Source organism: Stylophora pistillata, chromosome 9, assembly GCF_964205215.1.
Source record: "Stylophora pistillata chromosome 9, jaStyPist1.2, whole genome shotgun sequence".
NCBI classification, from domain to species: domain Eukaryota; kingdom Metazoa; phylum Cnidaria; class Anthozoa; order Scleractinia; family Pocilloporidae; genus Stylophora; species Stylophora pistillata.
In genome coordinates this window covers 25,732,701-25,747,700 of record NC_142527.1, presented here as the reverse complement: position 1 = coordinate 25,747,700, position 15,000 = coordinate 25,732,701, and the positions used below count along the sequence as shown (strand labels likewise).

General features: G+C 41.1%; 2 protein-coding genes across 5 annotated transcripts in view; one reads left to right on the top strand and one right to left on the bottom strand.

Annotated features, from left to right (window-relative positions):
• The window catches only part of LOC111327886 (uncharacterized), a 24,162-nt gene extending 13,481 nt beyond the window's left edge, over positions 1 to 10,681 (top strand). For 2 of the 4 annotated variants that reach the window (XM_088732825.1, XM_088732828.1), the window contains exons 11-19: positions 314 to 417; positions 1,144 to 1,242; positions 2,056 to 2,471; positions 3,648 to 4,346; positions 5,355 to 5,648; positions 6,037 to 6,798; positions 7,588 to 7,636; positions 7,813 to 8,009; positions 9,966 to 10,681. In XM_088732825.1, coding sequence (XP_088588951.1) covers positions 314 to 417; positions 1,144 to 1,242; positions 2,056 to 2,471; positions 3,648 to 4,346; positions 5,355 to 5,648; positions 6,037 to 6,798; positions 7,588 to 7,636; positions 7,813 to 8,009; positions 9,966 to 10,220 — 2,875 coding nt within the window. In that variant the 3' untranslated portion in view covers positions 10,221 to 10,681. The remainder of the gene's footprint in view (positions 1 to 313; positions 418 to 1,143; positions 1,243 to 2,055; positions 2,472 to 3,647; positions 4,347 to 5,354; positions 5,649 to 6,036; positions 6,799 to 7,587; positions 7,637 to 7,812; positions 8,010 to 9,965) is intronic. The other 2 variants (XM_088732827.1, XM_088732826.1) reach the window with 2 other exon arrangements.
• Positions 10,604 to 15,000, bottom strand: part of LOC111327887 (vacuolar protein-sorting-associated protein 36) — a 12,952-nt gene continuing 8,555 nt past the window's right edge. The window contains exons 11-15 of the mRNA XM_088732832.1: positions 14,746 to 14,811; positions 14,227 to 14,291; positions 13,116 to 13,200; positions 12,031 to 12,107; positions 10,604 to 11,071 (exon numbers count right to left, since the gene is read on the bottom strand). Coding sequence (XP_088588958.1) covers positions 10,975 to 11,071; positions 12,031 to 12,107; positions 13,116 to 13,200; positions 14,227 to 14,291; positions 14,746 to 14,811 — 390 coding nt within the window. The 3' untranslated portion in view covers positions 10,604 to 10,974. The remainder of the gene's footprint in view (positions 11,072 to 12,030; positions 12,108 to 13,115; positions 13,201 to 14,226; positions 14,292 to 14,745; positions 14,812 to 15,000) is intronic.

The window sequence follows — 15,000 nt, the reverse complement described above, 5'->3', positions numbered from 1 at the left end:
ACGGCCGTCAAGGTTCAAAGACTATGTCATGTAGGCTCACAAGCGAGGTAAACTGAACTATAATTGATTAGTACACTTATTCATTTATTTATCAGTCCTCTTTCCAAGAGAGAGAGGGTGTTGCACAACTATTGTAATTAGCACCACAACTATTGTAATTAGCACCTAAACACTTGCACCTCGTTACTCACACACACACCAACCACAATACATGTAATTACCATATCTGCACCTGCACCCGTATATATCTGTGGACAACCTCATTAAAGTGCAGTTTTGAACACGATAAGTAACGGTCAACAATTTTATGTAGGGAAGAGAAAGTGGCCAGTTCTTCGGGAAATGAGGCGTGGCTGTGTGAAAAAAGGAATGGTTCGATGGGTTTGCTTGATCCTTCAAACGCAGAAGAACTCCTTGGTAAGGTTTTGTTTGTAATCTGATTGCTTAAACACGAAGGCGCGCTACAAAAGGAGCTTTAGGTCCCACTGGACCATTTGTCAATCAACCGTCGTGTGATGAAGAACTCTTAGAGTCAAGTCAGCTTGAGCTACAGCTACTCCAAAGCAGTGAACAGCGGGCGCATTCCTCAAAATTGTTTTCTGTCTTCATCACAATACAAGACTTTTTGAGATTTGTATTTCCTTTCTCCAATGGTAACTGTCTTTATTTGTGGCGGTAAATTTGAGATCGAAGTAGGTGGTTCGCACGTTACCTCATGCCACCATGCTGGTGGAAGTAAACAATAGATATCTCATTAGCTCCTTTTGTTCGTCTACCAGCATTTAAATTTGACCCGTACACGTCAACGGTGAGTGACAAATGAGCTGAGGTCTTCCCAGGGAAGACTTCCTTATATAGCGCGCCTTCGTGTTTAATAAAGTGGTGCGAATTTTCTGGACCAAATCACATGGCAAAGAAAAGCAAAATCACAGCAGTCCTACATCACTTCCAACGTTCGATTCAAAGTTATCCGCGGTGTTCTTTTTGTTTTTATCCTTTCTTCTCCGATACTTAGTAGTTTCCAACAAATTGGAGAAAATTTTCGCGTCTAATTGATCAATTATCGGCGCTATGAAAACTTAAACTTCCTCTTTTGTTTCCCATACTTTCCAACTAACAGTGTTCGTTGAATTATCTTTTAAGGACACGAAGATATCAGTTGGGAAACGCTGAATCAAAATGTCGAAGAAGAGCCAAGTCAGACCTCATCAGAAGCAAAACCTGACAAAGACTCGACTGGTGAGTTCGAAAAACAAATAGTATTGAGTATTACTATCTTCTGCCGACACATGTAATGTGTACAAATCAGTACGACCAACCGGTTCTTAACCTTACACATCCTAGCATCAGTATGCATATTCTCCATACTGTTCTCTATGCATTTCCTAAGGTGCTGACAAGGAGAATTTGTTTAACAATCAAGAGCTTCTTTAGTTGGTGATCACTTCCTTTATTTTCACGACCTTAATATTCGATGTAAGGGTGATACTGTATGAAGAAATTAGAACCTACTTACTCTTAGTGGTGAAAGTATTAATGAAAGTAAACTTTTCAACCAAAAGTTAATTACAGGGCTCGACACTAACTCTTCAACTTACTAGGCAAGTGGCTTGTGACAACTTAGACGTTACAACGATTTTAGTTCGTTTACTAGCGAAACTGGCTAGTGGAAACCGAAAACTACTAGCCAAAACTGAATTTCTACTAGTCTGTGGCTAGTTGGCTACTGTTAGAGGCGAGCCTTGAATTGGAAGTCCGAGTTTGTTACGAGTACCGAGAAAGTTTCTTATAAAAACAGTTACCCTTTCAATTTATTGCGCAATTTTACAGTCTATGCAACAATTTCATTATTCACTTTTTAATTCATTAGGCAGAGAGATTGTATGAGGTTTTCTGCTAACAATGCTTTTCCAATTTTTTTTATTTGCTGTACAGTAGTGAATTTTGGACTCGTCCTTTTGCTTACAGCGCGGCTTTCATTATCTCGCTCGGGTTGGCTTCGTAAGAGATTCGCGCGAATGTTCCTGTTCATAAATCTTTATTTTCATTTACCAGTTCCTCCCGAGATCCAAGCGCGTGGAATCGAGGCAAAGCATGCTTTCCAGCGAGCACTCAAAAAGGGTAAGGTCCGCGTGTATCGTGGGCGCGTCATGCTGATTGGCCAGAACAGAGCCGGAAAGACAAGTTTAAAGAAGTCGCTACTGGGTTTGAAGTTTGATCCTGGAGAGGAAAGTACTGAAGGAATTGAAGTAGACCCGTCCCGCTTCGAATTGGACGTTGACCGCGTGATGAACTGGCAGCTTGTAAAGAACGAGAAATTTACGTCTGAGTTTGCGGATGATATTGCAAGACTTGTTGTGGGCGAGTTGCGCTCAGGGGACGAGGAAAAGAAACCAGAGGTCAACTCCTCGGAAGTCGAGCCTGTGCAAACTGACGTCACACAGGGAGCATCAGCGCCACAGAGTGACCAGGTATAGTGGGTAGACTGTGGGGATCGAGAATTTAAAAATGGGCTCTTGTCTTGGTCGCGTTTCGAAAGTTCTTGTAACTTTTACATGCATATATTTTTAAGATCTAAAGCTGAGAATAATACAGCGGAGCCCAGCTCAAAACTAGTCCATTCTGTTCCATATCGTGATATTTTTATAGAATGAATTTCAAAACTGTTAACATCTCGATCTTGAATGTAAAAGCAACAAGCGAACACCAACAGCACGGAACCAGAAACAACCGGAACTTTCGAGCAACAGGCCCCCTGCTTGATACACGGGAAAAGTTTAGAACATTTCGTTGGCGTACGCTGAATAGCAGTCGCCTGTTAAAGTGCCCATAATGTCAAAATATGTTTTTCGTTCATCTAATTCTACATTTCACCAAATGAACTTCTGCGAAAAAAATTTTCGATTTGGATAAAACGCAATTTTTTTAGAATTTTTTAAAGACATTCAAATTTGCCGCCATTTTGGTCCACCATTCGCACCAGTCTTCCTCGGTTTGAAATGAGTCGTGACTTAGGTTCAGGAACACGTGATTTTGGGTTGTGACTTATCTGACTTGAAAACAAGTGGGAATTTGCTTCAGAGTGGTCACAATATCGTAAACGACCCGCACTCGACCAGTGTATTTATATGCACTTTAAGGTCAAGTGAGGTTCCTGAAACTACGTCACAGACATCAGTCACGTGGTCATTTTGAGCACGTTATTCTTGTGATCAGCGGCAGGGGTCGACCGCAAGAAAATAGAATTTTGAACTTTGTAAAAATTCGTAAAAAAATCGCGTTTTATTCAAATCGAAAAAATTTTTCACCGAAGTTCATTTGGTGAAATGTAGAATTAGATGAGCGAAAAACGTTTTTTGACATTACGGGCACTTTAACTCTTTAACCCCTAAGGGTGATTAGCATATAATTTCTCCTTATAATATCACGCCTGAATAAAGCATTTAGGTCACGAGAATACAGGAAATGATCACCAATTAAAGAAACTCTTGATTTTTAAACATTCTTCTTGTTAGCAACGTAGGGAATGTATAGAGATCAGTATGGAGAATATGCCTACTGATGTTAGAGCGTAAAGGGTTTTAGAAAAGAGAATTTCAGTCATATTTTAGTCCGCTGATATTATGATTATCACCGGTTTTGTAAAGGTAGCAGCAACAAGTTTTGCAGAACAGGACTTCCCTGCAGACACCCCTTCGGATCATTCGTCTGCTGCTGGCGCCGGCCTAGCTGAGTTGTTACAAGATGCAGAGCGGTTTCACATTGAAGTTGACAGTTCGCGGACCGTGCCTGAAGATGTCAAATCTCTAGTGGCTAAATACTTAGAGAGTCAAGCAGGCGGTGAACAACAGGCAAGCGATAGAGAGACAGTTGTCACGATTTGGGACTTCGCGGGGCAACATCTGTATTACGCCTCACACCCTGTGTTTCTATCCCCTCGGGCTGTTTACGTGCTCGTGTACAACTTGAGCAAGGAATTGAGCGCTAATATGGAGCCCTGTGTTCGTCAGGGCGTTCACGATTTTATTCCCCACTCCAGTGGTGACGAAACTAACTTGGACAGCATTCTATCGTGGCTCGTTTCTATACACAACCTTAGTGCAGAGGTTAGGGCTAAAGAGAAGGACCAGGAAGAGGAACAGCCATATTTGAGGCCCCCAGTGATCATAGTGGGTACTCACGCAGACAACCCGTTCGAGGACCCTAAACGTATGGAGACCCAAATCAAAACGAGCCTTTCTAGGAAGACCTACGCGCAGCATGTTCGCAGACCGTTTTACCGAGTGGATAACACGCGGTCTGGGGAAGACGAGGGTGTCCGGAAGGTGCGACAGGAAATTAGAGAGGTAGAATGTACGCGCATTTTTTTCTCTCATTATCGCATTCTTTGTGGTTTTTTTTCTCGCTTTAACGTAATCAATATTCTGTTAGGTATTTTCGCATAATTTCGTCTCGTTAAGGCCCTTTTGCATGCGTTTTTTTCTCAGTTGACTTGGGCTTTGCCATCGCTACGTTTCATTCGTCCAATTCGCTTACCGTCCTCTCCGATTTTTATTTTCGTTTTCCTAGCCGTCCTAGTTATACAACGTTTCTACCGCTTGCTTCGCATCGCTTTCGCTTATATCGTACATTTCGTGGAATCGATTAAACGACATGTAGCGTGTTGGACGTTTGAGTACAAATAAATAACGATCAACTTGAACCTTCGCGAAGCATAGAAAAACCTTCCTAGGAAAATAACATATTAAGTTCATTGTGAAGGATGGTGTTCTATTATTATTGGTTGATATTTAGGGAAACAGACCGTTTAAACTGTCGAGTGCACATGAACGGTTCACCGCGACAGCCAATATTCTTCTTGGTTTTTGTCAGTTGTGATAACCAGAAGTTCTCATAACCATGTTGTGAAATCTCCTCAGTGACAGAAAAGCTCTACTGCAGAGTGGTGATTTCACACACAAATATTACAGATGAAATATTTCGTTCTTTGATTTTTTTTCTATTAGTTTCACCCTCGGTAACTCGAAGACTTGGTGTTTTCTGCGTTGTCTTTCCTTTCAGTTTGTACGTTTAGTTCTCTCGGTTCTCTCATTTTTAGTTCACTCACGCGTTCTTTCTATCGATAAATCAACTGCAAGTAATTGGTAACAATTGGTATTTTGACGATATTTTATTTTTCTCTTTTTTTCCAGGGTGAATAACGCTATCCACTGGGTAAATCACTATCTTGTGGATATTGTTGTACTTTTGTTAATACTTTTCCTCTCGATAGCGATTTATCCGGGGGCTAGCGTAACGAGCCCTTTGAACAACTGGGCTCAGGTCATGTTTAATTCATAAAAAGTTGTTTTCAGGTCCTACGCTTGGAGCCCTACATGGGAGAAGACGTTCCCGTACGTTGGTTCAACTTCGAGAGGGTCGTGGAGGCGCTGGTCCAACAGAAAGTTTTCTACCTGAAGGTTTCTCAGTTGTACTTCATCGTGAGTAAGACATGCCTTATCGAGGATGAGACGGAGATGGTGGCTATGTTGGATTTTTATCATGACTTGGGTATTGTAATCTGGCATGGTGACACTGTGGTGCTTCAAACACAATGGCTGATTCATTTGTTTAGGAAACTCATCACTATACGACCCTTTGATGAACAGGTATCGTATTTATATTTTCCTTGAGGACTGCGGCCCGCATGAAACCTTAGCTAGACAAATTTTTAATAGTGCTGAAATAATTAGAAAGTGAGGTATTTCACTTCGTCAAAATTTTTTATTTTAACTCGTTTTTTGGTGCGTTTTTTCTTTTTTTTTTTTTGCATACACAGTTCTTTTTAAACTTTTATCTTACCAAGAAAATTTAAGACTTGGGCGCATTTAGCCTGCTGAGTCTTCAAGATAATTTTGCGCAACTATTTACCTTTGCTGCCGTTCTTGTCTCAGTGTATTTTTATTTCTCTTGATTTTATTACTATTGTTCTTATTCATTAATTGATTGATTGATTGTTTGTTTTTTGTTTTTTTTTTGTTTTTTTTTCATTTCAAGAATCCGCGGCATGCAGCAGCCTGGAACGAGCTGGAAGAAACCGGCCTTTTGAGCATGCGCTTAGTTGATCACGTGTTTGCTGAATTCTTGTGCGATGGCCAGTCACAGAACGACATTCTGTGTATGATGGAAATGTATGGCCTGATTGCAAGATTCACACCTAAAAGTGAAGCTGGAGAAGATTCGCCGGCCGTAAAGTATTTTGTCCCAGCACAGCTCTGTTCGTGTCCAGAGACAGAACTGGACACAACAGAGAGTGAAATTTGTCCTCTGTACATCAACTTTGCGGATGGTTTTCTCCCACATGGTTTGTTTCCGCAGCTCGTTTCTCGGTTCATCTCGGTTTGTCCCGAGTTGGGCTGTACAGATGAACCAAACCTATTTCAAAATCTTGCTAGGTTTATTCTGGGCGAGAGTGATCTATTTCTCATTGGCAAACAGTCGTTTATCAAAGTAATTCTCCAGACAAAGAACTCAGATGACCTGGCCGGTTTGGTCCGCGAGCGTCTGGAGTCGATTCTGAGTAGTCTATCAAGTGACTTTGCATGTCTTCGTAACATGCGTTATGAATTCTCCGTAGCTTGTCCTTCGTGTTGCAACAAAGCCTCAACAAAGAATAAGACCAAGTCCTGTACCGAAAACGACCGCATTCACTTCATTCCCATTTCAAATGACGGAAAATTGATTTGTACGAAGACATTTGGTGCCCGTTCGCGACTGGAGATTCCCGGTTTAGAGAAATGGCGTGGTTGTGTCAAAAAGGTAAGTTAAGACTTTTCAACCTTCTTAACTTGAAATTCTTTTATCTAAGAAAATACCCTGTCCTTCTTTGAGATTTCCTTTCTTTTTATGGGCATCTTTTGTTGGTTCGATCGGTCTGGCGGGGTCTTTGTGTTGTGTTATAGGGCAAGACTCATCAGTTCACTCTGCATCTCTCCAACCAGGCTCTGGTTGGAGAGGCCACTTATCAGCGGGATATCTTTTTATCCGTTGCATCCGTTGGATAGCGTTATCTTCCCTTTGAATAACTGGGCTCGTAAGTATGAATGGATACCGGAAGACTGTCAGGAAAACCAGAACAAATGTTGCGATGTAATATATGATGGACTGGTGCCCTATCCAAGAAAGAATGGCGACACTCCCAGTTGTTTTATGTCACTGAAACCAATCAGTGTTTTGACTTGATTGCTAACCTCACCCTCACTTCCCTTCAATAGAAAGTCGTGGAACACTTTGTTCTAGTTTTCGCAGTGTCTCAAAAGTATGTGAAAGTGTACAAACCCTTACCATTCCTAATGTTTCGGTTCAAGACTGTTACTTCTGATATGTGAATAGCTTGCTTATCTTACCTATTACACGCTTATTTATTTACTCCCTGCGGACTGGTTGAAAGGTTGAAAGCAATGATGGTACCAAAAAATAAACAATCCTTTCAAGATAAAATGGCATTTGTTTTGTTTTCACTCCACGACGTGTTACTAATATCAGATTTATTTCCCGAGATTAGTTTCAGACTGTGTCAACTTTAGTAAGCTCCTTTTTTTATTGCAGACTGACGAGCCGAGTCCTCCAGATGTAACTCGAAATAAAACTTTCGAAGGTAATCATTTTGAAACTGTGTTATGTTCACACCCATTAGTACGCTGAAAGAAACTGCAAATAAAATAATGTAGTTCTTTTCGTAACCAATTTTAATGATAACCCACGGCCAGAATATACACTCTCATTTTAACGAGGGAGTTAACGCAGTATGAATTTATTTTCTTCTTACTGTAGACGAGATGGATAGCCCTTCAGAGATCGCGGCCCGCCCCGCAGTGTTTATCTCATATCAATGGGGTCTCCAGGACACTGTGAAGGTATTGAGGAACAAGCTGGAGGAGGCTGGGTTCGAATGCTGGATGGATATCGGTCAGATGGGTGGAGGAGACGCCTTGTACGCAGAGATAGATGCAGGAATCAGAGCTTCTAAGGTGATTCTTGGAAATCCAATTTTGGAGAATTGATGAGGGTGTTTCCTTACCCGCCCTAAGGAACGGGAGAGGAGGCATAATGATTGGTACACAGGACTCCTAGTGAAGAGATCCAAGTCTTAGGCCGCTTTGATCTTCAAGACACCCACCCTTTCACTCCGGAGTTAAAATTGGTAACAGTAGACTGTCTGGGATATCTGACGAAATTCTAGTCTTGGGAAGGGGAGGGAGGGGGAATTGGGCTACTTGCGTTGGACTGAGCATCTTATCCAAGAAGATAATTTGGATATATCAACAAAGTTGAAATGGTAAATTGGCCACCGTAACGATTACAAAAGCTGACGTTTCGAGCGTTAGCCCTTCGTCGGAGCGAATAGAGGAATTGTGGGTTGTGTGTGCTTTTAAAGGCAGAAAAGGAGCTACGTTATTGGTGAGAACATGGCAACGAGAAAAACATGAATAAATTAGTGGAATGAAAAGCGTTCGTTGATCCCTGTGGGATTTAGACTAAATCCCATAGGGATCAACGAACGCTTTTCATTCCACTAATTTATTCATGTTTTTCTCGTTGCCATGTTCCCACCAATAACGTAGCTCCTCTTTCTGCCTTTAAAAGCACACACAACCCACAATTCCTCTATTCGCTCCGACGAAGGGCTAACGCTCGAAACGTCAGCTTTTGTAATCGTTACGGTGGCCAATTTACCATTTCAACTTTGTTGATACATCCAAATTATTTCGTTACTCCCACCGACGCAGCCCCAAACAGTTTTTTTCGAAACTATCAGCCTTTATCCAAGAAGAGTTAGCTCCCAGTCCCACTCCCAATCTCTCAATTTTACATATACAGTGGAACCCATCTAAACCGGACCCTCATTAAACCGGAATTCTCTCTCTACCGGACCTTTCTTTCGGCCCCAAAATCTCTGTCATACATTTTTCTCTATTTTTAACCTCAATAAAACCGGAACCCCTCACTTCCGGAAACCGAACGCTTTTTTCAGTCCGTAATCACTGACTGACAAAGAAATTTACCTCGTTAAACCGGACGTGAAAGTTTTAAGGTTGTCGCCAAAATGAAATCACACGTTTTAAAACGTGATTAAAATTAAAATCGTAATCATGCAGTAGTGAAATCCCAATCAGAAGCGAGAAACGCGCATCGGCTAATTATTCATTGTTCTATCGGTACTGAAGCAAAAAAAGTCGACAATCGTGCCGCGTTTGTTGGGTTGAATGAAGACAAATATAGGGGTCTGTCATGTTGCGGGTGAAATCCCTTTCGAAAACAAACGAAGTAGCAAACATCACTAACTATGGTCTGAGAGACCAGCGAAACGCCAAAGAATCGAGTTGTTGTTAGAGAAGAGAATTGAGTTGATCAAATGCGCGGAATCAGCGCCTAAACCAACACTGAAGGCTCTAAGCGGTAAATGTGGGATCAATAAATCAACTGTACGTGATATTTTAAAGAAGAAAGAAGTCTACAGATGAATTAAAAGCGGCGATCATATTACCCTGTGTGTAACTGAATTTTTTTGTAGATTAAATAAAATGACGTTGAAAAGCTTCCTTGTGATCCATGTTATTAGTTCCTTTACAGACGTGCTTTATTAGTGCTCGTGTTCCATGTACTGGTACTTACAGTCAGACGTTGCATTATGCTGCATAAAATTGCCTTATGGGTAAAACCTCAGTACACCCGTCTAAACCGGACGTTTCCTCCGGTCCCAAGGGCGTCCGGTTTTGAGGGGTTCCACTGTACCGGTAAAGGTAAGTTCCGGTAGCCATGCACCGGTGGACTCAATGTCTCATGTAAGCCCTAAGGGGCGGGAAACCTAGCAAGACGGGAGGGTTCCACCCGGGTAAAGTAAAAAAGTACGGGGGTATCTAAAATCTAAATCTGAGATACAAATCACTGATACTAACTGCAATGTTTTGTTTGTTTCCTTTCAGGTCGTAATTTGTTGTGTGACCAAGCGTTACTGCGTGTCCGAAATGTGCCAAAGAGAAGTCACTCTGGCAGATACTCTACGAAAGCCTATCATTCCAGTGCTGTTTGAGTTCATAGACTGGCCGCCTCCCGGCCAACTGGCTTTGATTTTTGCTAAACTGCTTTACATTGACATGTCCCAAGGTCCTACCGGCAGTTTTCCTGAGGACAAGTTACAGGAACTTTTTCTAAAAGTTAATGGCCACGTTGAACGTTGAATTACGGAAGCCGATGAAGACATTCGAAGGTTAACGGGAACTTACGATGTGTTTTCAAGCGTCTTCATGCAGGGTTGATCGCTAGGCTTATAAAGATAACGGAAATCGATGGCTTCCGAGGACTAACAACTGTTCCAGACGGTCGTCAGACAAAAAAAAAAAAAAAATCAGTTCTCTCAGTGCTGCTACAAAGAAATAGCCTATGCCATTCCAGGCTCTCGGTTAGCGAATACCAACGGAAAAGCAGTCCAGCGAAAACTGGCGGGGTTCTGGGAATAAGTGTCGCTCTCCTTGGTCCCCTCTTCGTTTTTCTCTCGCTGGCTGCGCCATTTCGCTCTCCCAGCATATATAAAATAATAAAAGGAGGAATCCGAATAACAAAATGATCGTACTTTTTTTATTATTTTCATTCAAGACTTCTGTACAATTCCTGTTAATAAAATAAGCTGTTTTAATTTGAACGTGTTTTACTGCGATTGCTCTATAGCTTGTCAAAAAGCTTCCTTGTTCAAGGCGAGATCAGTTTCAAACTATAGTTATCGCATCTGTCTCTTTTATCCTTATTCCTCCGTCATATCTTGAATGTGTTCAACTTTCTATCTTAACCTCTCTGAATCATCATCTGCAGACTAACAGGAGCAAGTGATTTGAAGAGTCGCTCGAGTTCCTGTTGGTCACAAAAGTTTACCCCAAAGACGAAGCTCTAGAGAATTTTTTGAGTTTAATTGTTTCAATTTTCTTCGAACAACAGTTTTCAATCTGTTCTCTCCACAAGGAAATTAGGGTAGAACCGAAGACCCTCTACGCTGTCATCCCTGCAGGCCTTGCCAGCTTGTTCAGTTACTAGGAGCCTTTAACAACAAAAGCAACCTATTAGTGAACTTGAATCGACTTCCCAAAGACTCGAACCTCCCAAGGAGATCGAAGGAGGGTTGAGTTAGCGCGTCTATACACCTGCATTCATACAGTGTACGTTTTATTAATATTTTGGTGTAGTTCGTATGATAAGATGAATCCGCCACGTATTTTGATAGGTCCTTATTACGAATCCTCCACGCATTATGATTGGTCCTTATTATGAATCCTACATACATTCTGATTGATCCTTATTATGAATCCTACACGCATTTTGATTGATCCTTCTTTTGAATCCTACACGCATTTTGATTGGACCTCATTATGAATTCTACATGCATTTGATTGATCATTATGAAACCTACAGGCAGTTTGATTGGCCCTTATTATGAATCCTACAAGCATTCTGATTAGTCCTGATTTGTGAGAAGCATAGATGATATCACCATTGACAGCATCTTGCTTTTACTAACCATAAAAAAAACAAATAGAATCACGGAATCAAGGCAACATGATGTTACTTTGGTTCGGTTCATTTACTACAAAAGATCACAGAAGACTTCAAATGAGGTAAGACCATTATTCACACACTCGTGTGCCATGGTTCTTGCGCTTACCACATTTTAACGTTATCTGTGACGTTTCACTGAACAGAGGCACATCAAAATCGAATCTTTCTCTTGGAAAGGGTTAGTTATGGGGGTAAGATTACAGTTACCCTTTGATGGAAATCCTGGGGAAGTCGAGTTTGGTTTGAGTTAGCGCGAAATCTGAGTTAGCGCGAAATCCGAGTTAGCGAGAATTCGAGTAAAATAGGGAGACGACTCAATGAGGATTTATATAATTCAGAATTATTAAAATTGGAGTCAATGATTAAGATTCGCACGCTTCGCTATAAACTGACTTCCGACCCTCATGACATAGTAAATATCAACACAAGTGTGATTAACGTTACCTTTCTCTGGCCAACATGACGGATACTTTCGCCAAGTGTGCGAGTTCCTCAGCTGTTAATGAACTCTTTTCATCGAGCTTTTACATGCAAGTAGAAAAGGCAAACCAACAGAGTTGTCGAAATTTTAAGCTGACGTGGATATCGCTCATTATACACAGAAAGAAAAATGTAAAATATTAAAAGCGTGTGGCCATTTGGGAAAGGGTGTGCATCGAGGCCTAAAAACCCTGACCTGGTTTGAAATCTTTGCACATTAACATTAGTATGTATAATCTTCACATTCTTCACTGTGTCGACAAGGAAAATGTGTTTAACAGACAAGAACTTTTTTAGTTGGCTATCATTTCCTTAATTCTTTTGACTTAAACACGAAGACGCGCTATAAAAGGAGAGGTCCCTTAGGTGCCTGGCATGGTAGACGAACAAAAGGAGCTAATGAGATGTTTACTTCCACCAGCATGGTGGCAATGATGTAACGTGTGAACCACCTACTTCGATTTCAAATTTACCGCCACAAATAAAGACAGTTTACATTGGAGAAAGGAAATACAAATCTCAAAAATTCTTGTATTGTGATGAAGACAGAAAACAATTTTGAGGAATGCGTCCGCTGTTCAATGCTTTGGATTAGCTATAGCTCAAGCTATATGTGTTCTACATCACACGACGGTTGATTGACAAATGGTCCAGAGGTACCGAAGGCACCCCTCCTTTTATAACGCGCCTTCGTGTTTAAATGCTTAATTCCTTTGAGATACTGTGAGGAGAAGGTAGATCCTGGTCACTCAGTTGGGAACTTGAGGGTTGAGACAACTGTCGTGGTTTGTGGCAAATCGATCACACTGAACCACGTACTGAGCCACAATATTCGAAAATAACATTTTATAACCTGAACAAACCTCGTTCCCAGGGTCTCTCATCTTCCTGTCCCCAGGAGCGAGAGAGGATAATAGCGGGAAGTTGAGAGACCCTGGGAACGAGGTTGACCCTGAACCGCTTTCGGACACAGGCTAAAAGAAGGGAGTGCCCCGCCCCTTCCTTTCCATCCCACCCCACCCCACCGGGGGCTACACGTCTATGCTTACCATTTGCCTGGTTGTCCGTATGACTTCCTCGTCATTGTGGGACAAAACTTGAATAACCAGCACACCACTGTCAAAAGATCGTAATCTGCAAGACATATCCACGCGTTAGCACTTGTAAAGGCATGAAAATAATTATTTTCCGTCCGCTTAATTATGATGATCGCTAAAGCTTCTACACAACTACTTGCGCGGCTCTGAAAGCGAATAGAGGTTGTGACATCGAAATGAGAAACTTGACGAAAATCTGTTACTTAACGTAACCAAAGAGAGTTCCTTGTCGTTGTCATAACTGTAATCACATACTCTCTCTTTTCCGTCTTCAACCGTCGGATGAGTGAAAAAATGCTCGCCGCACCAACAGTGGCGTAACTTTAATACCTGTGAACTCAAATGACTTAAAAGTAGGTCAAATGAAATAGGAGCAATAGAGGAGAAGGTCGAGTCCAAAATGAAGTTCAATTCTACTCAGTTTGGAGATGAGAGAAATCATTGCAATTACGAATACTACTTCAGTAGCGGTGAAAACAACACCTCCACTTGTTCTGCAGTCGCGAGATGTAGTGGACATCCAGTTCATTGTATTTGACGCGCGTGAACTCACGATTGGCTTACAAGCAAGCACGTTAAAATAAGCGACAGCGCAAAGCAAGCAAGCAAGCCGGAAAATTTGTTTGGGAGAGGAGAATACTCGCAGCCTAACGATTGTCGTTTAAAATATGACGTAAGCCAACTTATGTCAAGACATACAGGAACGAAAAGTTGCGCTACTCCTTTGCGATATACCCTCTTATCTATTAACACTAACTCTTCATTGACAAGTGATTATTTTAGCATGTAAATTTTTAAAATTTCAGTTGATAGATACTTTATTATAAACACCTTGCAGCCATAGGCTGAATTACGGAATATTTACAAATACAGATGATAAAGAAAGGAGTATAAAATATTACAACTTCGTCGTTAAGAAAGAAGGAAAATTATGTACATCTTATAAATATGGCTAAAAATAAAACTGTTCTTCAAGCGCTCGATTTTGCATATGGGGAGAGTGAAATCACTTTTGCGCCTCAGCAATTCACGCAATAAGAAACGAGATGACAGCCCAGCTCACCTTAAAGGAATATTCACAGCTGAAAACATGTTGGCTGCATTTATTAAGTCTTCGGGGGAAACAAGCTGAAGAGAGAATACCACAATTAACACAATGATTAAATGCGACACTTCAAAAACATCGTGACCAGAAAAATAAAAGCTTCACCCGCTGCCTGGAGTTCAGATTTAACTGTCTAGTATTGCACTACTTTTTCAAGACATTTAAATTTTTGGGAGTATTTACCTAATGGCCATAGAGGCATGCACTTCTTTCCCTACCTTGACCGAATTTGATCATAAACAAGTGAAAATATTAGTGGGAAAAACACACACTTTCGTCATTTATAATTCATGTTAACCCTTTTCATACTTCGCCATCCTTGTACCTCTCTGGTTTATACTTCTTCTTTATGTTTCTACGTTTACAGAACAGACATTTTGTAGTTTTCTTCACATTAACCACATAGGACCTAAAAAAATATTTCCGTCACCAGCTCCTATTTAGGAGCACTTTATGCAAAACGGACGATACACAAACCTCCATTCCTCTTGCTCTGTTGAATCTACAGTATACATCGGTCAGCGCCATCATTCCTCCTTCGCCCTTCAATGATAGTAATGATAAACATATCAAAACGAAATGAAGTGCAATCTATCATTTGGTTACATCTTCTGAATCTATAACAGACTTTTCTCCTGGGGCAAATGCATGCAAGACTTGTAATTAGACTATATGTATGTACTAAGTTACTGAGTTCTCTTTTCTGTATAGCTTTAGATATGCTTTTACCTA